The sequence below is a fragment of the Phlebotomus papatasi genome, chromosome 3, assembly GCF_024763615.1.
Source record: "Phlebotomus papatasi isolate M1 chromosome 3, Ppap_2.1, whole genome shotgun sequence".
Taxonomy (NCBI): domain Eukaryota; kingdom Metazoa; phylum Arthropoda; class Insecta; order Diptera; family Psychodidae; genus Phlebotomus; species Phlebotomus papatasi.
In genome coordinates, this window is record NC_077224.1 from 18,073,157 (window position 1) to 18,096,525 (window position 23,369).

The following is a 23,369-nucleotide window of genomic DNA, read 5'->3' on the forward strand; positions in this document are numbered from 1 at the left end:
GAGCAACATAGAAAATCACCAACTTTAAATGGCTCTTCTGAAATGTTGTCATTCTGAGAAAAAATAGTATGGAACGGACCCATCGAATTATTATTGTAAAATGATTTAATTTAATATATATAGAGGAAAAATACAAGCAATACCTAAAAACAAGATACATAGATTTTTTTCGATTCAATAAAAACGTTTTTATGATAAACCTTATTAATAAAATCTAGGACATCGTCATGCTGCTGAGAAAATTCAATAACTTAATTTTGAATTGGAAATGAATAAAAAATAGTATTAGACATTTTTTTGAAAATTTTCGTTATTATTCTACGCCTACGCGATTTTTGAGATTAGATATCCTCTACATTAGATCTAGTCAGGATAAATCAAAAAATGCTTGATTTGCTTTTGAATTTCCATCACATGGTTACATCCCATGAAACCGAAATTATTTAAATTATTTCATTTGAATTTTTTAGGAATATAGCAATAATCTGTTTATTATTCCACCTTAACCGATTTTGTTGTATTTAGTTGTATTTAATTGTATCTAAATCTTTGAATTTTGTTTTATTATTCTGACTTTTTTGACTACCTTTAACCCCTTTAACCCATTCAGTCAATGTACCAGAAACACTTGAGATAGAATGTTCATATTTTGGAATTAATTTCTTACAGATTAACAGATGATTTTTTTGAAAAGAAAAAAATTATCTGTTTAGCACCTTGTCAAACACGTGTCTTAATGGTCACTGAATTTAAATTCTGTACATTAATTAATATAAAAGATAAGGATAAGAGCCACTTTTAACAAATTCGATGTCATATTTTCCGTCCGCCATTTTGAGCAAAAATTTTGCATGACTTTCCGCGAAGCGAAAAAAAGAATAACAAAATGTATTTCCATCTCTGTCGGGCTACTTTTTCCAAAGTAATTGAAGGACTAAAGAAACTAAAATTCAAATACAAATTGTCCAGCAATAGATCATCAAAAATCACTCAATTGCCAATTTACGTATGAAGCGTCATACCATGGTAAGGAATGGGTTAATTCGATTTTCTACAGATTTAACCACGGGGTAGATAACTGTGCCGCTCACGGTTCACTCGAGTGCCGTGATTTGTCGATTTCTTCTAAAAATGCAGCCGATCTACCGATCTCTTGTCAAACTGTGCCGATCTGTCCATCTCTTAGCAAAAGTGCCGATCTGACGAGTTTTAGCTCCAGATTGGCACTATTTTGCCGATCGTCGCTCTCATTTCGCACTATAAGATCCACTTAATTACCCCTTGCATTTAACCATTTAACACAATAATATTCCACACGATAATAAGCAAAATCAATAAACATGTTTTTTTTTTTTAAATCTAAAGAAATTTTTGACTTTTTATAAAATTTTGTGAAGTTTTACCGTTTTTAAGATAAATAATAATCAAAAATTATGCAGAAGTTTAGCGGTTTTAGCTAGGATTATTTTTAATCTCGTTGCGATGACCTGATTAAGGGGACGACCGTTGATAATTCAAATCTATCACCCGCCGCCCGCCATTGCAATGTATTCGTCGCACATCTCTTAGCCACTGTCAATTTTTGAGGCGAGAAAGTGGTTCGGGAGTGTTTTCTGTGCAAAAGTGGGGCCCCATTCCCGTGAAATGGACGAAAAAGTGACTGAAGTGAATGAGGAGGAATCAGGTGAGATTCCAGCATCTGGTCAGTTGGGCCAATTGAAGATTTTGGCGGTTTTTGCAGAGTCAGATGGTCAAGTGGCCAGGGCGGATGCTCCAGTGGTCACGGAAGATTCCACTCGGGCAGAACTGACAGAGGAGATTAGAAAGCTGCGAGAGGAGTTCAATGGACAGCGTGCCAAAATGAGAGAGCTCTACCTGCAGAAGGAAGGTTTGTGTACATCCAAAAACATTTTCACTTTTGAACCCATTTCCGGGAGTAATTCTGGGGCCCTTTGCAGCTGAATGCAAGAAGCAATTTGGAAAGATTGAGGCTCTAACCAAAGAACTGGACGAGGCAAAGAGTCAGCTGATTGTGGCTGAGTATCGGAAGGAGAATGAAATGCAGAATCAGGAATTGAAGGCACAGGAAGAATTGGCATCGCTGAGACAGCTCGTTCAGGAGACCCTGGATGAATCCAGCACCCTCAAGGATGACCAGAAGCGCCTCTACGATGAGTACGAGAGAATTCGCCAAGAGAATCACAATCTCAAGGAAATGCTGAGCAATCAGGTGAAGCAGAAAGGCTCTTTGTTTTCCATTCCAGAAACTTCTGACGGTTTTCTTTTGTGTTTCTTTGTCAAATTAGGAGTCTCCGAGTCTAGCTCCCGTGCTGAGTCATGTGAAAAAGATTGCCCGGAAGCTCGGAGCTGACTCCAAAGATGACACTCTCGAGGATTCCATGCGGAAGGTAAACAAATATGTAGGTAATCCACTTTTATCTCTCTTCAAAATTTCACTCTTATTTTGAACACGTGTTTCTATCTGGATAATTTTTCTGGTCAAATGATTAATCTACCTTCCTGGAAGATAAGAAATGCTGCAGATTTATTTGGTTATCATTTTGTAATTGAGATAGGCTTGCCTTTTGTTGGACTTCTATTCCGCACGTGAAGCATATGCTTCATGTAACTTTATGAAACTTACTAAAGTCCCAATTAGACTCAGGCTGATCCTTGAAAATATTTATGTAGTCTGCCTTAAAATGGGTCGAAATCCACCGGAAAAAAACTTGTGTCTCGACTCGCCCGAAAGGCTACCGTCCGAAAAATGGTTTGTGTCTTAGCTAAAATTGCTATTTGGATGTGTTTTCTACGTTAAAAACTTATTCAATTTTTTCGAGTGAAAACGATTAGTAAACAATTGAGAATTCAAAATTACTTTAATATTCAATGAAAGTAAATTATGAAAAATATTATTTTTAATACAAAGAATTAATTCTAATACAATTTTTTGTAGAATAATGCCTTGGAATAATTCTTTCAATAGAGATTCAAATTTTTCGGATGAGAATATCCAAGACACAAACCTTTTTGCACTTTTATTGCAAAAAAAATTTCGCCGCAAAAAGATTGACTATTCGGTTTTTCTGGAGCATTTCCACTGGAAAAAACGCTTTTTAGTGCAAAGCATGGGCACTTTCCCCTATATTTTAAATGTATTTTTACCGGACCAGAGATCAAACGGTAAAAGATATTAACTTCAGGTTTTCAGTGACCCCCTACTCTCTAAAAAAACATTATCTAGAGACGTTTTTTCTCTGATTAACCTTAGAAGCTTTTTGATAACCGTCACGCCCGTCACAGACCTAAAGACTGATTACGGTTTGAGGTCATCCTTAGACCTATGAGTGACATTACGTCACTCGAATCATCAATTATCTACAAGATAAAACCTTGCTTTCCCTTTTAATAATCTGTGTGAAATGGATCTGAACCGGTTCAAACCCGATTTTCAATAAAAGCCAATTACCAGTTTAGGCCTTTTGGAAATTTCAAGACTGTTAATTGAATCCAATTAGATAAAATCATATAAAACCGTTTAGCATTTGGAATTAAGGACAGAGTTCTCAAGCTTCGCACACATCCTGACTTCGAACACTTCATATTTTTTTCCTAGCTTGTTTTAATGAATTTGACCCATGGCAATGTAAATTAATAGCTAGTAGTTAATCACATTTTTCCTGAAAAAAATAAGCTCATACCCATTGAAGGAACATGGGAAAAATTTTAGATGTTCGAAGCTAGAGTATGTGCGACGCCTGAAAACCTTTCCTTATAAACATCCTTAGGTTTTCTTAGAAGGAATTTTACAGTATGCGATACTCTTACAGTTAGGTTATTTGCAAGCAAAAAAAGAAACAAACGGATTGGAATTTTAAAAACTTGTATCTTTTCAAAGTCGAACTTAACCTTCCAGTCTGTAGCCCAAGCCCCCTCGTAAACAAAAGTAAAATGGAACATTTTTTGATATTGCTGTCTCCCAAACAAACCGATTTCGGACGTACTTGGGAGAGATAAAATGAGCCAATCACGGCGCGAGTTCTCTATCAATATATACCTAAAGCATTGGAAGTATAGGAAACTGACCCCCCCTGCTGTAGCCCCTAAAAAACATTAACGAGGAAGCAAATGTGTCGAATTACAGAGATTCGTGAAATACTTCAAGCCGCTATCTCTAACCGCTCGACCTCTAACCCTAATAATTACCATACAAATTAATTATCGTTTGAAACCGTAATTAATTATCGGTTCATTACCGGTTCAAAATCGCTCGAAAAGAACTTTTGAGGTATTCCAAGACCTTTCCAACAAATCCAAACTTGGCCCAAACGATTGACTGATGCACCTGATAGGTTGTGTAACCTTTGACCTTAAAAAAGCATTAGGAGAAATGATTAAAGGTCGTTTTCGTTATGAAAGAATATGCCCCTAGATAAGACCTATCAAAAAACATCACAGCATGTTTTCGGGATATCACAAAGAAGAAGAAAAACTTCTTAAAGCGGTGGAGGATCGACAGATCTAGGCTGATAACCTGGGTACCTGTCTTAACCTCACTAAAGACCAAGCGGCTTAAAGTTAATGAATGAATTAATTTAGTCCAGAACGAATATTTGTCAAACTGCTTAAGATCTAAGTCAACATAGTAATCGGCAGGGAAATGACATTTCCTATGTTTCCCAAATGTTTCTAGCGTGCCGAAAAAACTTTTCAGTTTATTAGCTGTTTACTGTCATTGTATAATGAATTAGCAAAAAATACAAATCCAAAATAAAAGCCAATTTAATAACGAAGAGGCAACCGAAAACTCCAAATTGGCAACCTACGTAGTTTTGAAGACATCTCGTGATATGTGTACGAAAACAGAAAAAAATTTACACTAAAACTGGTCGCATTTTTCTGAGCTAATGTCACCTCCTGGGTAATCGGTATACTAAACTTATTATGAATATGAGAAGAATGAAAGATCGTTGGATTTCAAACAATTTGACGCTTGAATTTCTAATTCGGGTGACATTTCGGTCCCATATGCCCGAATTTGGGAGAGTATACTGTAATTTAAAATAATAAGGTTGATCTTGTATATTTGGTGTACGATTATGTAATTTTTGGTTATAGAAACATAACCAAGAATTGACTCCAAAATGCGAGAAAAGCAGGATTCCCATAATAATGCATTCAACAAATTAATGCAAAGAGCAGTAAGAAACCTAAACATCGAAAGTTAATAAAAAGACACGGAAGGAGTTCTTACGTCCACGTCCATAAATTCTAGGTTATGTCCAGCATAACCTCACATTTTGATGAAATAATCATTGGATTTAAATTTGTAACGTAGGAATTTCAGTTTTTTTCAAGTGGATTGAGTGGTTAAGTAGGGATTTGGTTTGATTTTGAAATTCAGGCTCAGGAGGATGCCGAGGTGCTGAGATCTCTGGTTGTGCCACTGGAGGAAGAGATAAAAGCCCTCAAGGAGAAACTCCGTGCCACTGATGAAGAATTGCAATCTTTTCGAGGTGGTCCAGCATCAGATTCCGCCATTGTGGGGCTCCTGAAGGACACACAGCCCGCGAAAGAGCCCAAATCTGCCGTCGATGGCAATCTTCCATGTGAGATGTGCAAGAACTACGAGATGCAGCTGGTTCAAGCACAAGAGAATGTCCGGAAGGAGCAGACAAAGACGGAACAGGTGATGAAGCAAGTGGAGCGCGTGAAGGAGGATTTGGATCGGGAAGCAGTTCTGAGGCGAGAACTGGAAGCGCAATGGCAGGAGAAGAGGGAACAGCATAAGAATGAAGTGGTCTCACTGACGGAACACATCAAGAAGACCGAGGATTCCTTTGCACATCTGCAGAGGCACTACAATGAGATCAAGGATGAGATTAACCAGGAACTGCTGAAACTCACGCACGAACGCGAGAGTGTTCACAGGCACCTGGAGTCCCTGCAGAGGGACAATGATATCCTAGCGGGTAAGTATCTGGCCACATCTGAGGAGATTCAGAACCAGGAGATCAATCTGCCGAACACCGTGGAGGAGCTGCAGGAGATGCTGCTGCAGGTGCATCAGAGTCTGATTGAGGCGAGAGTTGGATGTGAGTTCGAGCAGACCAAGAGTATCAGCCTGAGGGATGAGTCACAGTTGCTGAGGGATCAGCTGGAGTCCTTCTACAAGGAGCGCCAGGCGTATGAGCGGGAGGTTGTAGCGAATCTGCGGAGTTCGGAGCTGCAGCTGAAGGAATCAATGGCAAAGGTGAGACAACTCACGAGTCTCAAGGAGGCCTACGAAAGGAAGGAGTTGGAGTACAAGAAGGAATCTTCAGAGCTGAGAGAACAAGCTATCGACCTTCGAGCACTCAATGTGAGTACAAATCTCTGTTTCTTTTTTAGGGAGACGGATATGGATGACACTTTCTGTCTTTTGCAGACCAAACTGGAGAAGGCAAATGCGGATTTGAAGGGGAAAGTGACGACTCTGCAGCAGGATTTGGCAAATGGTGAAGCAGTTCAGCAAGATTTCGTTAGGCTCTCGCAATCGTTGCAGGTAAGTTTCCTAAATAAAATAATTGATAGAATCTAGAAGCGACTTACCCCGGAATGAATTTGGAACAGATGCAACTGGAGAAGATCCGCGTGGCTGATACCCAAGTGCGCTGGCAGGATGATGAGGATGTCGATCAGTGTTCCAACTGCAAGTCCCCCTTCACAGTTACGAAGCGCAAACAGCACTGTCGTCACTGTGGCACAATTTATTGTGATAAGTGTCTAGGCAAGAGTGTCCCGTCCGGACCTCACAAGAAGCCCGCACGGGTCTGTGACGTCTGTCACACACTTCTCGTGCGGAACACCGCGCCCTACTTCAGCCAAGCACCCCCACAGACGCCATAGTTTGATGCCCCCTTCCACCCCCAGAGAGAGATTTCTTCATTGTGATAACGCTTTGCTCCGAATAAAACAAAAAACCCACACTGTAAAATGTGCGAGGATTGTTTTGTCTTGTCCTTGATGCTCGGGATACTAGATGTACGCCATGTTTTGATTCTAAACGACTTTCTTCCGTGTGAAACAGCGTGTTCCTACAGCGCCTGTAGGCGTTCGCCTGATGGCGTGCACCTGGGGTTGCCTCGAGTTCGTTAGGGGAGAGTTGAGTCAGTCTCTGGGGAAACCCTGTCGAAAGCGCTTGGACATTTGACAAGGAATTTCACGGATGCAACTCGGATTGCATCAAAAGTAAGTCATCAAAGTAAGTATTGCTTAGATTGCTTATAACAGAAGGGAAGGTGGTCTCGGTGTACCACAACTTGAGGTAGTTCCTATATAGGCTACTTCAAAGGCGGACATGAAGTTTCTCCAAGCGGAGGATCCCGTAATACGAGGCTTGGTAATAGAGGAAGGCCTGGAGATAAGACTGCGAAAAATCGCTGACTCTCTGAGGCTCAGAGTCGCCAACGTTCTCCAAGATAGGAGTATGGATTTTATAATAGTGAGAAAGCACACCGGGGATATTCTGTAGATCCATTATAAAGGATCGTCAACAAAGTGAGCATTTATCTGCTGAAATTCTTGATAAATCGCATGACATTTCTCGACTATACACAGAGAAAAATAATTAGTTGATAATTCAGTTGATAAAAAGTTGATTTTTCATATAAAATTGATAACCAAGTTAATATATCGGAGATTATGTAAAGTTGATCAAAAGTTGATTGATTCTATCAACTGTTGGTTTTTCGATATTTTTTTCGATATTATCAACAGATCAATCGACCTTTATCAACTTTGGACCAACTTTACATAGACACATTTTAATCGACAGTTGATTATCTGTTAGTCGAACAACAGTTGATCAAAAGTTGATCATTTGTTAGTCGATCAACAGTTGATCAAAATTTTATCAGCAGTGGTTTTTTCTTACAGTTAACAGCTATAATTCAGGCGAGATAGAATTTGAATGAATAATTTATATACTGGCAGTGCAAATAAGACACAAAAAGACTTGTAATCATGAAATATAGTGTATTTACTGATATCGCAATTGGTCAACAATAGCAGGAACATCATTTGGCGCCAAAGCTTGGTACACCACTCGATTCAATGGAACGATTTAATTAAAGAATTACAGTCTTACTCAAATGATATGAGGATCAACAGATGATCAACTTTCGATCAACAGTTAATTATTTTTTACAGTTAATAGCTATAATTCAGGCAACACAGAATTTGAATCAATAATTTATTTACTGGCAGTGCGAATATCAACATCTTATTAACAGTTGATCACAATTCGATCAACAGTTTATCATTTTTTTTTACAATTAACAGCTGTAATTCAGGCGAGATAGAATTTGAATTAATATTTAAAACATGAAAAGAAAAATTAGCAAGGTCCATTCTGGAAGTGCTCCCTAATAGTGTCAGGCGATCTACGCTTCTGAGGAGCGAGAGAATTATACATAAAAACCCCTTTGACAAATAGAGTTCATCTGAAGGATTCATGGTGTGACTTAGGGACAATCAGTCCACCGAATCTAGCCGACCCGCCAGGAGTCAAGAGAGAGGCCAGGTACCCAGGGCATCCCGATGCAATCAACCGATTAAGAAAGATGAGAGCGCGCATTTGAAGTAGCGATGGGAGATCATATCCTACAAAAACATTTCTATAAGAAGAAATGTGATCACGAGGGCGCAACCCGCAAATGTATCTCACACAATTGTTGAAATCAACTGAAAACCGGCGAATCGTGTCAGCATCCGACAGAAAGAAGAGCTCTGCTCCATAATTAAAAAATGGAAGTAGCAGTGCTCGGGCTAGGAGCAAGCGAATATCATGAGGTGTGATGTCCCGGAAGCGTCTAACTAACTAAGTGTATAGAGAGAAAAGTTCACCTTGCGGCAAATGGTGGATGCATGGTCAGACCAAGATAACGTCTTATTAAAGACAATACCCGGATTTCTCCTAATCCACAAAAGGAATAACTTCGCCGTGAAAGACTAGAGGATAGGGAGTAATGTTGGCTGCCTTTTTGCCTATTATAATAGCCTGCGACTTTATGGGATTTAGGAGTAAGCCATTTGAAACGGACCAGTGCTCGACTCTCGCCAAGTTGTCATTCATGAGCTGAAAAGCAGAGGATGGGTCAGAAGAATTACCTTCAATGTAAATTTGCAGATCATCAGCATACAAGTGGTATGAACAATTGCGCAGGATAGTTGGTAATTCATTGATAAATAGAGAGAAAAGCAGGGGTCCGAGAATGGATCCCTGTCCAATGCATTTTGTCAGGGAGGCTGAGGCAGACAATTAGTCTCCAAATTTAACTCTCTGAGACCTTCCGCTGAAATAGGAGGCAATAAGAGAGACCGCGGATGAGGAGAAATTAAAAAGCTTGTAGAGTTTATAGCAAACAAGCAAACCAAGTCATGCGGAAGGCTATCAAACGCTTTAGTAAAGTCAAGCAATACCAACACCACAAAATGGTTGCGATCGATAGCCGCCGATATGTCGTGGCTCACTTTAAGAAGGGCTGTAGTGGTGCTGTGACCACAACGGAAGCCTGATTGATAGTCACTGAGCAAACCATTATTATATAGATATTGAGAAATTTGTTGATGGAGAGGAAATTCAAAAGCTTTAGATAGAACTGGGAGTAAGCTAATTGGCCTATAATCAGAAGGACAAGTTGGATTAGAAATTTTTGGAATTGGCACAACTAAGGCTGTCTTTCAGGAATTAGGAAACAAGAAGGTAGTTAACACATTATTAAAAGTACTTTTGAGCACTGAGATAATTTCCGGGAGCAAGATTTTGATGAATTTAAGGGAGACGCCATCACACCCCACGGCATCCGACCTGACACGGGAGATGGCATGAATTACGCATTCTTGTAAAACGCAACCAAAGCCAAAACCCTCCCAGGGAATATTAGGAAGAGGGGGACAATTTACAGAGACAACATGAGAAGGTGATGAGAAAAATCGATTAAGCTCATCTGCAGAAACAGATCCACTCCCCAGAGAGCCTATCGAAGGACGCAAGCCAAGTTTCTTAACGTTCCTCCAAAGCTTTTTAGAGGGAAGCTCAGGGTTCAAATTTTTGTGAAAGTCGGACTGTTTTGCTGTTTTTATTAGACAGCAAACTTTGTTGCGCAATTTTCGAAAACGAACACCATCATGGATAGAGCCCGAGCGTTTCCACTTTTTGTACGCTGCGTTGCGTCTTTTGATATGGTAAAGTATTGATTCATTGATCCAAGGAGTTTGCAGACCCCGTTCAAGAATCCGCTTTTTAGGTACCACTCTGTCAAAAAGGTAGTTAAGATTTTCAGTCAGGACAAGCACCTTATCGGAAGAGTTAGGGGCATAAAATAGAGGCACCCAATCTATTTGCGAAGCTGTCAGCAAGGCTACACTTCGATTACATTTGGAAAGATCACTAATTACCTTATATTTGTTCTTAGGCTTGTTGCTTGATTCTATGAGCTTCTTTGACAGGGAACAGGCAGCTGGTCTGTGGCACTCGACCTCAGCTCACACTCCTCACACTGATGTCCCCTTCTCGCTATTCCTTGAACTAATCGAACTGATCATGAGAAGTGGATATTTCAAATATCGAAGCAATTTCTGGGCAACTATCTCTCACCTGCAATAGCTCATCTAGTCAAGGATTTCGTGATTAAGGCTGCCTGTGAGAAACTCTTTTCGACGTATTTTAAAGGGGACAACGAGCGCATGACAGGAGAGAAGAAAACAAAGAGATTACTTTCGAGACAATATCATTTTAGAAGAAGTCATCGAAAACTGAAAGTCGATATCTCTTACCGTTTAAATTTTATATGGATCAGAAGACTGAAAAAACACAAAAAAAACAGTATTTTTAAAATCAATCTGTTGAGTCCCTCCTCGAGTTCAACTGCAACTTCGGGTTCTTCCTTTAAAGTGAAATCCCTTTTAATTTCATCTCCTACTTTATTCACGTCCATTTACATCGACAACTCAAGATAGACTAAACTAACCTAAAGTTATTACAAATGAGTGCGACGTTCTCGTAGGTCACGACATCTTATGTGAAACATTAGAACTGTATTATACAGGTATAACACAATCTATCACGGATTGTGAGCGATGCAGTCGGGTTAAGAATTTGCAGACTGGTTGACGCACGGGTGAACAAGTATGGCTGGCGCGTGAACCGTGAGTGGCAGATTGCGCCGATTTGCTTCCAAGATCGCGCGATCAGTCTCCAAGATCGCGCGATCAGTCTCCAAGATCGCGCAATCAGTCTACAAGATCGCACTGATCGCACAATTCGTCTCCAAGATCGCGCAATCAGTCTACAAGATCGCACTGATCGCACAATTCGTCTCCAGGATCGTGCAATCAGTCTTCATGATCGCGTTGACCGCACGATCAGTCTTCAAGATCGCGTTGATCGGCACCCAAAGTAAACTGTGAATGGCAGATTTGTTTTTAATCCCTGGTTTGACCTTTGGAAACTCTGGATTGCGAAATAAAAGAACCCAGGATCGGACTAATCCTGGTTATCTTCCATTCAACTGAACCCTAGAACTCCTGCATCAAAACAAAAAGAAAAAAAAAACATTTCTCCGTTTGGAATTACTGACTTTATTTTCAAGTAAAAAGTGTCTTTGCTCAAAGCCTTCCTAATACACGAACCAGTGATGTGAAAAGTCCTGATGAGCTTATGGTTAGTTGGGATTCTGCAAAGTCAGAGTTCTTCCAACTCTTAGTACTGGTTGTGTTGATTGATTCTGGGTCACATCGGCTTTAGGAATGATTCACCGGGATTATCACGGAAGCGGCTTAGAGATTGCCTTGGAATTCTGTCCGCAGCGAGTGTCTTGAATCAAGTGACCCATTTGGAATGAAAATGTCGGCAGATCCGACGTAGCACAAATGTCCCGGACAATCTGGGATTCCGGAGCAAAACCTGCCGCCAGGAAGGATCGATAGAGCGTCTGACTGTTGACTTGGCCCATTGTGAAGAGGGTCTGCATGAGTTGATCATAGAACAGTGCCCCTTCGGGCATCAGCAGACAATTAATGAGGGTGTACTGGAATGATGACAGCAAGTGCGTCTGGAATGCTTCCTTCTGATACAACTTCCAGTGCTCATTAACAGCCTGCAGACTCTTCAGGACAATCTGACAGATGTGCGGATCATTCTGCACCAGAGCATCCCCATACATCGTCAAAATAGCCAAGAATCTCTCTCCATGCTGTATCTTCTCTCCTTCAGTCCCACCAACTTCAGCATCAGTCTTCAGGCGTCTCAGGACGCTTGTCTTGTAGAAGTAGTTCCAGTGATTAATCAAAATCCCATCGAACAGCTCATAGAGCGTCGCCACGATGTCCGATTTGCTCGCCCAGTTGCTCTCCTGCACCAGAAAAGGCACCAAATGATCCAGCGTCAGTTCCAGAATTGCCGGCAAAAGTACCCCAGCTCCCGATGTCTTGACAATCAAACACAGAATCTGCAGCAGAGTCTCCGTGGACTTCATCCTGGACTCTGTAAAACTATTCTTCGTGCATGCATTCAAAAATATCCCCAGAATATGTCTCACATATTCCGTTCCCAATTGAATCTGCAGTGTCCGGATAACACTGAATCCAAAGGACAGCACTGCATCCGTAATGTCTGGACACGTTGAATAGTATTCATTGTAAATCTGCAGACTCTTTTCGAGAATTCCTCGAAACGCCGAAAGCAGAAGTTGCTTCGTCATCGACGCTGAACTTTCATAGTAATCGAGGATTTCTCGAAGGATCGGCAGTGAAGACACAACAATCTCAGTGACTTTCCCTGGGAGAGTCTGAGGCGCCACAGCCAAGATATCTTTGGCTAGGCTATTAATGTATTCACTGAGCCGATGAGCTCGTTGACTTAGAAATTCCTGCTGATTGCCGGAAGCAAGATTTTGCTGATGTGGCAAAATCAAACAGTTGCATATTGACTGAAAATTGAGTAAATTACCGGTTACAGCAATGCCAAAGCATGCTTGAAGGAGAGGAGCAAATTTAGTTTTTCTATTCTCTTGCTCCCAATATTGGATCTATATAGGAAAAATCATATATGTTATTCTCCCGAAGTATAGGCTTAAGTATAAAACTCTACACCCGTTATTATTTTTGAACATGTGTTGTCCCGGGCCCTGGAATAACTAATTATTCGCTCTCAGGAGCCCAGAACTCGGAGCTTCATGCTCCTCATTTCACGGTCAAACCAAGACTTCTATTTTCCCTCTCGTATCATATATTACTCTCGTGCTGTCATGAAGGGAAAGGACACACAACTTTCAAATAAATAACCGTTAGGACTATTGTAGAAGAATCGACTCCTACATATGAGACCATGTACTGAAAGTTAAATTTCTGATTCATAACCAATAGAAACTGTAAAGATTGATAATTCAAAAATATTATTAAATGGATCAAAATGTATTACAAGGATTACAAGTGATCACGGTCACGCCTCTGGCAAGTTTCCTGAAATTTGAAGCCACTTTCTCATATTTCGATTTTAATTTATATGGGATTTTTTGCACACGCAACTGTTACGCTAAATATCTAAAAAGAGAGAAGTTTTCCTGTATTATAAGATACCTTTCCGTATGGAGGGATAAATATACTAAATTTTTGTTTAAATACATTTTTTCCTCGGAGCACTGTGAGCTGAGTTCGAGATCAATTTAGGAAATTGGCTTAAACTAGCTCCATATAAAAAAATTAACTTGCCACATGCTTGATCACGGTAGGATAAACTAATTCAGAACCTGCTCCAAATGTGAATTTTTCACAACTTCATATAGGAATCCTATCACAATCTCTTTATCTGATCCTTTACGCACCAGATAAATCGATAATCCAATTGGAAAATTTTGAGGATAATCTCTCCGAACAAATAAACGTTTTCAAAACGTAAAAGACGGCAGATTTTTGAAAAAAGATGTAATATTCATGAATTTGAGTTGAAAAACTAAAAAAAAATACTTTATTAGAAAGTTTAAGAAAACAATCCATTTAGGAATTGTTCTTTAAGGAAATTGCATTATTTGATCCATTTCTACACCGATTTTAGTGGTTTAAAAACAGATATAGACAAAGATACATTAACGTTTTCAAGGATCTGAGTAGTTTTACTTGAAGGAAATGGCATTCAAACTTGAGAATAACGTCCAAAAGAAATATTCTTAGACCGAAAACCATTGAGATTTGAAAAACGATATAAATCCTATATAAATCCGATTTTGATAATTTTTCTGGATCTAGACAAAGAGACAAAAATGTTTTTTTTAAATAACTGAAAGTAGCTTTTCTTGAAGAAAATGGCGTTTAAACTTGAGAGTAACGTCCAAAAGAAATAATCCTAGACGGAACACGATTTAGATTAAAACAAACGGTAAAGGGACGAAAACGATTTCATGGATCTGAAAGTAGTTTTTCTTCAAGGAAATAGCGTTTAAACTTAGACTAACGTTGAAAAGAAATAATCTTAGACCGTAAATGATTTAGATTTGAAAAACGATAAAAAATCCTATTCAAATCCGATTTTGGTGATTTTGCTGCATCTAGACAAAAGGACAAAAACGTTTTCAATGATCTGAAAGAAGCATTTCTTAAAGGAAATGACGTTTAAATTTGAGAATAATGTCTAAAAGAAATATTCTTAGACCGAAAACGATTTATGTTTAAAAAACGGTATAAATCCTATTTAAATTCGATTTTGGGGATTTTTCTGGATCTAGACCAAGGGACAAAAATATTTTCAAGGATCTTAAAGTAGCTTTTCTTGAAGGAAATAGCGTTTAAACTTGATACTAATGTTCAAAAGAAATATTCTTAGACCGAAAACTATTTAGATTTGAAGAACGGTATAATTTCTATTCAAATCCGATTTTAATAATTTTTCTGGATCTAGTTAAAAAGACAAAAACGTTTTCAAGGATCTGAAAGTAGTTTTTCCTGAAGGAAATGGCATTCAAACTTGAGAATAACGTCCAAAAGAAATATTCGTAGACCAAAAACAATTTAGATTTCAAAAACGGTATAACTCCTATTTAAATCCGATTTGATGATTTTGCTGGATCTAGACAAAGGGACAAAAACGTTTTCAAGGATCTGAAAAAAGCGTTTCTTAAAGAAAATGAAGTTTGAACTTGAGACTAACGTTCAAAAGGAAAATTCTTGAACCGAAAATGATTTAGATATGAAAAACAGAATAAATCCTATTTATATCCGATTTTGATGATTTTGCTGGATCTAGACAAAGGCACAAAAACGTTTTCAAGGGTCTGAAAGTAGTTTTTCTTGAAGAAAATGGCGTTAAAATTTGAAAATATCGTCTAATAGAAATATTCTTAGACCGAAAACGATTTAGATTTGAAAAAACGGTATAACTCCTATTTAAATCCGATTTTGATGAATTTTCTTGATCTAGACAAAGGCACAAAAATGTTTTCAATGATCTGAAAGAAGCGTTTCTTAAAGGAAATTACGTTTAAATTTGAGAATAACGTCTAAAAGAAATATTCTTAGACCGAAAACGATTTATGTTTAAAAAACGGTATAAATCCTATTTAAATTCGATTTTGTTGATTTTTCTGGATCTACACCAAGGGACAAAAATATTTTCAAGGATATGAAAATAGCTTTTCTTGAAGAAAATGGCATTTAAGCTTGAAACTAATGTTCAAAAGAAATATTCTTAGACCGAAAACTATTTAGATTTGAAGAACGGTATAAATTCTATTCAAATCCGATTTTAATAATTTTGCTGAATCTAGTCAAAGGGACAAAAACGTTTTCAAAGATCTAAAAGAAGCGTTTCTTAAAGGAAATGGCATTTAAACTTGAGACTAACGTTCAAGAGAAATATTCTTAGACCGAAAACGATTTAAATTCGAAAAACGGTATAAATCCTATTAAAATCCGATTCTGATGATTTTGCTGGATCTAGGGATAAAAACGCTTTCATGGATCTGCTGCAAGTACTTTATCTTGAAGAAAATGACGTTTAAACTTAATACTAACGTCCAAAAGAATTATTCTTAAACCGAAAACGATTTAGATTTGGAAAACGGTATAACTCCTATTTAAATCCGTTTTTGATGTTTTTGCTGGATCTATACAAAGGGACAAAAACGTTTACAAGGATCTGAAAGTATTTTTTCTTGCAGGAAATGGCACTTAAACTTGAGACTAATGTTCAAAAGAAATCTTAAACCGAAAACGATTTAGATTTGAAAAACGATATAAATCCTTTTTAAATGCGATTTTGACGATTTTTCTTGAACTAGGCAAAGGCACAAAAACGTTTTCAAGGATCTGAAAGTACCTTTTCTTGAAGGAAATTACGTTTAAACTTGATACTAACGTCCAAAAGAAATATTCTTAGACCGAAAACGATTTATATTTTAAAAACGGTGTAAGTCCGATTTTGATGATTTTTCTGGATCTAGACAAAGGGACAAAATCGTTTTATTGATCTCAAAGTAGCTTTTATTGGAACAAATTTTCTTTAGGCTTTCAAAGGTTTAGGTTTATGGTTTAGGTGCTTTTCTTGGCTAAAAATGTCCTTAGCGAATCTTTCCCCTAGTCTGAAATTTTTTTTAGGTAAGGTAAATTCTTATTCATGACTTATTTCTGCTTTCATATTTTACCCTTTTTTAACTTATTAAATATCGTATAGAGGGAGAGTGTCTCTCTCGCTACGCCTTGGACAAGATAATTTTATCCAAGACACAATCCACCATGGGAGATTTTTCAACTCAGGTGCATTTTTAAGAAATATCCTCATCTATATGGCCCTTGAGATCATCCTATTATAATTTTTTTCTAAGTTCAAAGTACAGTAGACTCTCACTCAATCGGCTCTTTTCAATCGGGCGAAAAATTTTGTTGACAATTTTCACGTTTAATTATGAAGTAAATTTGCAAAAATTCGCTGTAGTTCTTCCTATTTTATCGTGATTCTTTATAACTGAGCGATTTTTGTGGAATTTACAAAGGCGATAAACCGGATGACATTTTTCCTCAAATGCCCAATTGAGAGAAAGTCTACAGTAGGCCTTGAAGGGGATTTGCTAACTGAGCTACTGCGATCCCAAGGGAACTGAAAGGGAAGTAATTTGAGATGACTAACCTGAAAAACAAGTTGACTAGTCTGTCTGTCGAGATGCGGAAGGTTCCTTCCAGCCTGAATCATCTGCAGCATCCCACTCTGCTCCTGCAGCCCATTCGGCCGCATGATTGAGCTGATGCTGAGGAGCAATTGAGCAGCAGCCAGAGTCACAATCTTCGGCTCTGGCGTTTCCGTGGGCAGCAGAATCTGCACCACGACGTCAATCAGGGAATTGACTGAAGCATCGAACTTCAGCACCGTCGACCAGGGCAACAATCCGCGGAGAGCAGCCAGCATTTGAGCCAGAGTCTCTGCAAAGTCCGACTGAATTTCCTCATTGAACGTTGGCATCTTGTAGGGCTTCTTCGTGGCCAGGAATTTGACTGTCAGCACGAGGCTGATGGCTACGGTCAGGACGAATTCTGAGACTCTTTCTGAGCAGGATTCGATGATGGGCACGAGACGTGAGAGGGTTTGACAGAGACTTGAGAGATCGCGGAGGACACAGTGGATGTAGTGACATTTGGAAGTGCTAGTCCAGATGCTGGACTCATTGATTATGGCTTTTTCTATCACAAGGAACACTTCGAAGGAAGCCTTCCAGGCATTGAGGACAATTTCGAGAACGGGCTCTGGGCTGCCTTCGGCGATCAGTGCGACTGTTTCTATGCACTGGGAGAGGAAGTGCTGCCACTCAGTCTCCAGATCATCGTCCAGGGTATTGTTGTCCAGGAGTTCCAGGAAGCCTTCGTTCTGATCATTCTGGAACTGCATTTTGTTGATCGTTCCCGCCACCAGGCTCATCAGGAGATCACTGTAGACACCGAAACCCTTGGGCAGGAGTGTCTTGACAATGGGCGTCCAGATGGCAAGGCGTTCCGTGAAGGCTAGGGCTCCGTAGCCGGCAAATGTGAATTTGTAGAGGGAATACAAGAGATTGAGGAATGTGTCATCGGCAATCCACCTAGAGGCTTGCTGAGTGGTGAAAAGTCTTAGGAGTTCAGTCAATTTGTCCTGGTACATCTCGGAGGAATCTCTGAGATCGTCCTGGAGCAGATTCATGATTCCCGTGGCGATTGCAACATGCGGAATGGCAGTTTGGCGGTAGAAGAGCTCACAGATGGTGGTCAAGGTGGAGGTCGACACGGCTGGATGGCTGACGTTCCACTTGGCCAGCTCAAAGAGCCCACCCAGAAGGAAATCATCCAGTACATGCTCAAGAGGAATCCACGAAAACAAATGCTGAATGCAGGAGAGCAATTCCAAACTGGCACTCTCAAAATTCCTCTCAAACTCATCCAATTTAACCTCACTTCCAACATCAAGGAACACCTGACCGACCTGACCATTCCGGGACATTCTGTGCAGGCTCACCGAGAGGAATCTATTCAACACACGAAATATTTCCGGAACACAAATAGCTACACAGCCCTGAAATTGTCTTTTTCTCTCACTCGTCACATCCTCCTTCGTGCTGGTCACTTCCTCCGAAGTTGTCCTCAAAAGGACAATCCCCAGCAAGAAATTTCCCTTCAGCAAACTCATCACATCACTCACATAACTAGGATGCTCCTGGGGGAACTCCCTCTTCCCCATCAGAGCAATCAACTGTGCCAATTTATTCCTCTGAAACCTCAAATCTCCTCCAACCTTCAAATAAACACTCCACAAACCTGCCCTTATAGCATTCCTCGCGCTCACCGGAAGCTGCTCCCACATCCGACAGATTGCCACTTCCACCGTCGAGGCATTGAAGAACCACACCGAAGCCCCAAAGTCCCCCAAATGCGGCAGACACTGCTGCCAGGCATTCTCCTGAAGCTGAAAGTGCCTCAGTCTGGCCTCAATCTCATGCTTCTTGTCATTAGATGTAGATCCAGCATTGAACAACTGCCACAGGGATTCAATTTCACAATATGACAACTTCTGGCCAGCACTTTCGATGGAAACCTTGGAAAAAAGATTGCAAATTAGTCACTCCCAGAGACCTTAACCTCAACCTTCATGTTTTGGGCAGAATCTCCCACAATTTTCAAGATATCTCACCATCTCTTCTTCCTCAGTGTTCTCAGGTTGTTCCTCTTCATGCACCTGACATTTATTCGGCCAAAAATGTAGCTTTTCACGGAGAAAATTGAAGAAAAACAAGACACTGAACTCTTCTATTGTCCCTTGGAAAGTCACAACTGCAAGGGGCCATTCACTTCACTCACTGACCGACTTTTCGACTTTTGTCTCAAAAGGGTTTATCAACTCAAGATCAAAGGCTACTACAATTTCTTTTTCAATTTTTTTTTAAAGTAAACTTGAATTTACAAATAAAAATAATAAAAAAAATGGTATTTTTTAACGGCATATATTTTATTACTTTTTTTATTTAATTAGATTTCACGAAAAAAGGTAGACAAGGTAGACAAAAAAAAAAAATTTTTCAGCAATTCATGCATATAATTTTCATTCTCAATAAAATGCAAAAGGAACAATAAAAATAATATATAGAGTACACAAAATTTAACATTTTATTATTTAAATTTAAAAGCTATTTTTCTATTTCTATTTATTTTAAACATGAATAAAAATATCAAAATTTTAAATAAAAAAATTACAAAAGAGTATTTGATATTTATTATTTTTTTATTATCTCTTTAATTTCTTCACAGAGCTTGGAAACATTTTAAATTTACGAAATCAAATATTAAATCTGAGATCAGCTTAAAAATGAATGATTATGTTGAGGAAAATTGAACACATTCACAGCGAACAGACTGGGCTTTTCTACATGGTCATTGCTTTTTCACGCTTTCATTGTTTTTTTACACGTGGAAAAAATATTCAAAAAATTGAGGCACCAAACCAATTTTTGCACCAATTTAATGTTTTTCTGTTCTCTGAGACAATATTTTTTTAAAAGAAAATGATTTATTAGTCAAATTTGCCAAATCTAAACACATTGAATCAAGAGCAGAAAGCAATTGACCGGTCAATTGCTCCTTGCTCCTTTCTCAAGGTACTTATAATCGGAAAATTTTACTAATTAAAGAATATTAAAACTTTTTAAAGAATATTGGCTCATAAGGCGTAAAAAATATCAAATTAGTGCAAAAATTGGTTTTGTGCTGCAATTTTTTGAATATTTTTTCCACGTGTAAAAAAGCAATGAAAGCGTAAAAAAGCAATGAATTAGAGTTAGTTAAATAAATTAAGCCAATTTGAGTTAAATTTTGAAAAAAATGTGATAGTTTATGCCTCTTGCACATCTTTTAGATCAGGAAAATTTACTTACTTAGGTAGCACTACGTTCCATTGAGAGATAAGATCTTTTGCACAACCGCTCGCCATACTCCGCGATTCAAAACGATAACCCTCCAGCCAGTGATTTAAGGACCTTATCCACTACCTCCTACCCTCCTTTGGGGACGTCATCTTGAGCGATCTCCTTCCGGCTTCGCAGGAAAATTCGATGAAATCAAAATTCGTATCCCTTTGTCAGAAATTTTGCATATATCTCTCCCATTCTTTCATACTCTCCTTCTTCTTTTGAACAACGCAACAAATTCAGTTTAGTTCAATCCAATTACACTCAGCTCTTCGTTATCCGGCACTTCGTTATTCGGGTGACAGCTGCCAAACGCTGGCGGTTGATGTATTCAAAATTATTTTTACTAAACATGAAGTTTCTCCAGAGTGAGAATTAAAGTATTATTATCATTGTATAGAAGTTTTTAATACATTATTGTGATAAAAAATGAAACATAAGTACACCATGAAGGAAATTCTTTTGTTCTTTGTCAGACAGAAAATAAATTCAGACAGCACAAAATAGAAAAACTGTTATCATTCAAAAAACCTAAATGTCATTTTGTCCTCCAGTCAGACGGATAACAAAGAGTCGAGTGTAGCTATAAAGTGGGATATACAGTAGTAGACTCTCGCTCAATCGGGCGAAAAATTTTAATAACAATTTTCACGTTTAATTATGAAGCAAATTTGTTCAAATTCGCTGTAGTTCCTCTTATTTTATCGTGATTCTTTATAATTGAGCGTTTTTGTGGAATTTACAATGATTTTAAATCTTGATAATTCAGATGACATTTTGCCTCAAATGCCCAACAGTGAGAGAGTCTACAGTACGTCCAAATAGCTTGAAAAAGAAAGGACAGTGAATTTAGACTTTATGAAATTTTCTTGATCTAAAAGTGTGCTGAAACCAAAACTGATGATTTTTTTAAATTTCTACCTTTAATTTTCATTTTTCTCAGAGGCTACATTGTCAAAACTATTGAGATTTGATTTAATTCAAGTGGAATGCGGATTGATCCAATAAAAACACTTTAATTAACACTAGAGAAAAAACGTGTATTTCACAGGAGATATAAGCTTCAAGAGAGAGAGATGCATAGTATGCAGTGACAGCATCCCAGCGAGCACCAAATGCTAATCGATTGCAATTCAGCTGAAAACATATGTATTTTCAGCTGAATTCTGCTAACCTTGAAACAAAATTGGCGATTCAGTGCCATTTCCATATATTTGGTTAGCACTTTTTGTTCGACAACTGCTGATAAGTCAGCAAATTTTTGCTAGTCGATTCAGCAGAAATATGCTGAAAACGCTACTTTTTTCAGCTAAGTGTGCTCGCTGGGATGTATGTATTTCAATTTTAAAATAACTGAACATCATATTTTCAACAAAAACCGTCAAAACACTAATTTGTCACACAAAGAACATTGTTTCAATTCTCGATGAAGTCGTATCTAATAAAATTCTACATAAAAAAGCAAAAAGCAATTGACTTAGAGCAATGTAAAGTGTAAAGAAAAGAGAAATGGAAAAAGAGCAGAAATGTTAGCATTACAGTAGACTCTCTCTCAATTGGGCATTTGGGGCAAAATGTCATCCGGTTTATCGATAGATTTGGACGTCAAAGCCTTTGTAAATTCCACAAAAGGCGCTCAATTATAAAGAATCACGATAAAATAGGAAGAACTACAGCGAAGTTGAGCGAATTAGTTTTATAATTAAACGTGAAAATTGTCAACAAAATTTTTCGCCCGATTGAGTGAGAGTCTCTACTGTAGAAAAACATGAGATAAAAAAATACAGTGCCCGCTTTGTTATTCGGATGATTGGGAGAGAATCACATCGAACAGACTGGGCTTTTTTACATGGTCATTGCTTTTTTACTCCTTCATTGCTTTTTTACACGTGGAAAAAATATTCAAAAAATTGAGGCATCAAACCAATTTTTGCTTCAATTTGATCTTTTTCCGTTCTCTGAGACAATATTCTGTAAAAAGAAAATGATATTTTAGTAAAATTAGCCAAATTTAAATACCTTGAACAAAAAGCAAAAAGCAATTGCCCGGTCAATTGCTTTTTCTTGACAATTCCATATCACATAGTCCGTTAACATTCTCTATTTGAATTCACTGATCGAAATTTCATCGACCACCATCGAAATCAGCTGATGCCAGGAAAAATCAAAACAAAGGAAATTTTACTCATAAAACTCTTGTGAAAACTTTTGAAAAGTATTTAAAATGAGTCTAGGCATCAGTGAAATTAAAGTTTAGTATAAAATACATGTGAATAATGTGGACTACATTGTTTTGAACAACTGAAAATATTTCCCGTCTTGTACATTTTACTTACACTGGATGGCGCTGTTCTCAGTGAGTTTTCTAATCGAAAACAATGAAGGTGTCATATTCACTTCTCCATTGCTTCTTTGAAAATCGATTAAAAGAGCAATGGCCCAGTCTGTTCGATGCTAATAAGAGAATTCTATTCTATTATATGGAGTTAAGAAACACGGTATAGACTTTTTTTTTTAAAAAAAACTTCTCTATTTCCTCCTCTTACGACGTTTCGGAGAATGGATATCTCCTTCCTCAGGTCTACAATGTTTATGGACAAAAATAGTATACATAGGATTTTTTTTCTCTCCTTTCTTTTCAAATTTTCTAAAAAAAAAATAAAAAAATAAAAAAATCCTATTTTTAGAGAACAGAGAGAATAGAGAATAGAGGAAGGAGACAACCAATCTCCGAAACGTCGTAAGAGGAGGAAATAGAGACGTTTTTAAAAAAGGTCTCTGTACCGTATTTCTTGACTCCAAATTATCCACAAAAGACCGAAAATACAATTCAATATTCTATTATACTTCATTTATTAAACAAAAACACCACAAGATACAGTGCTGTCTCTCTATATGCACAGTTTGGGTACTTTT

General features: G+C 38.1%; 2 protein-coding genes across 3 annotated transcripts; one reads left to right on the forward strand and one right to left on the reverse strand.

Annotated features, from left to right (window-relative positions):
- The first annotated feature begins 1,548 nt into the window (after positions 1 to 1,548).
- Positions 1,549 to 6,976, forward strand: LOC129807912 (rab GTPase-binding effector protein 1). 2 transcript variants are annotated; one of them, XM_055857515.1, is made up of 7 exons: positions 1,549 to 1,684; positions 1,742 to 1,888; positions 1,959 to 2,230; positions 2,307 to 2,420; positions 5,405 to 6,361; positions 6,428 to 6,544; positions 6,613 to 6,976. In XM_055857515.1, the coding sequence occupies exons 1-7, from the start codon at positions 1,645 to 1,647 to the stop codon at positions 6,886 to 6,888; spliced, it is 1,923 nt and encodes a 640-aa protein (XP_055713490.1). In that variant the 5' UTR covers positions 1,549 to 1,644; the 3' UTR covers positions 6,889 to 6,976. The 2 variants fall into 2 exon arrangements, with proteins under 2 accessions (XP_055713490.1, XP_055713491.1); XM_055857516.1 differs by having other exon boundaries at positions 2,307 to 2,408.
- Positions 6,977 to 11,598: 4,622 nt separating this feature from the next.
- LOC129807913 (exportin-6) lies at positions 11,599 to 19,399 on the reverse strand. The gene is made up of 3 exons (XM_055857517.1): positions 19,184 to 19,399; positions 17,159 to 19,087; positions 11,599 to 12,971 (listed from the first exon to the last, which is right to left on the reverse strand). The coding sequence occupies exons 1-3, from the start codon at positions 19,184 to 19,186 to the stop codon at positions 11,808 to 11,810; spliced, it is 3,096 nt and encodes a 1,031-aa protein (XP_055713492.1). The 5' UTR covers positions 19,187 to 19,399; the 3' UTR covers positions 11,599 to 11,807.
- Positions 19,400 to 23,369: the final 3,970 nt, after the last annotated feature.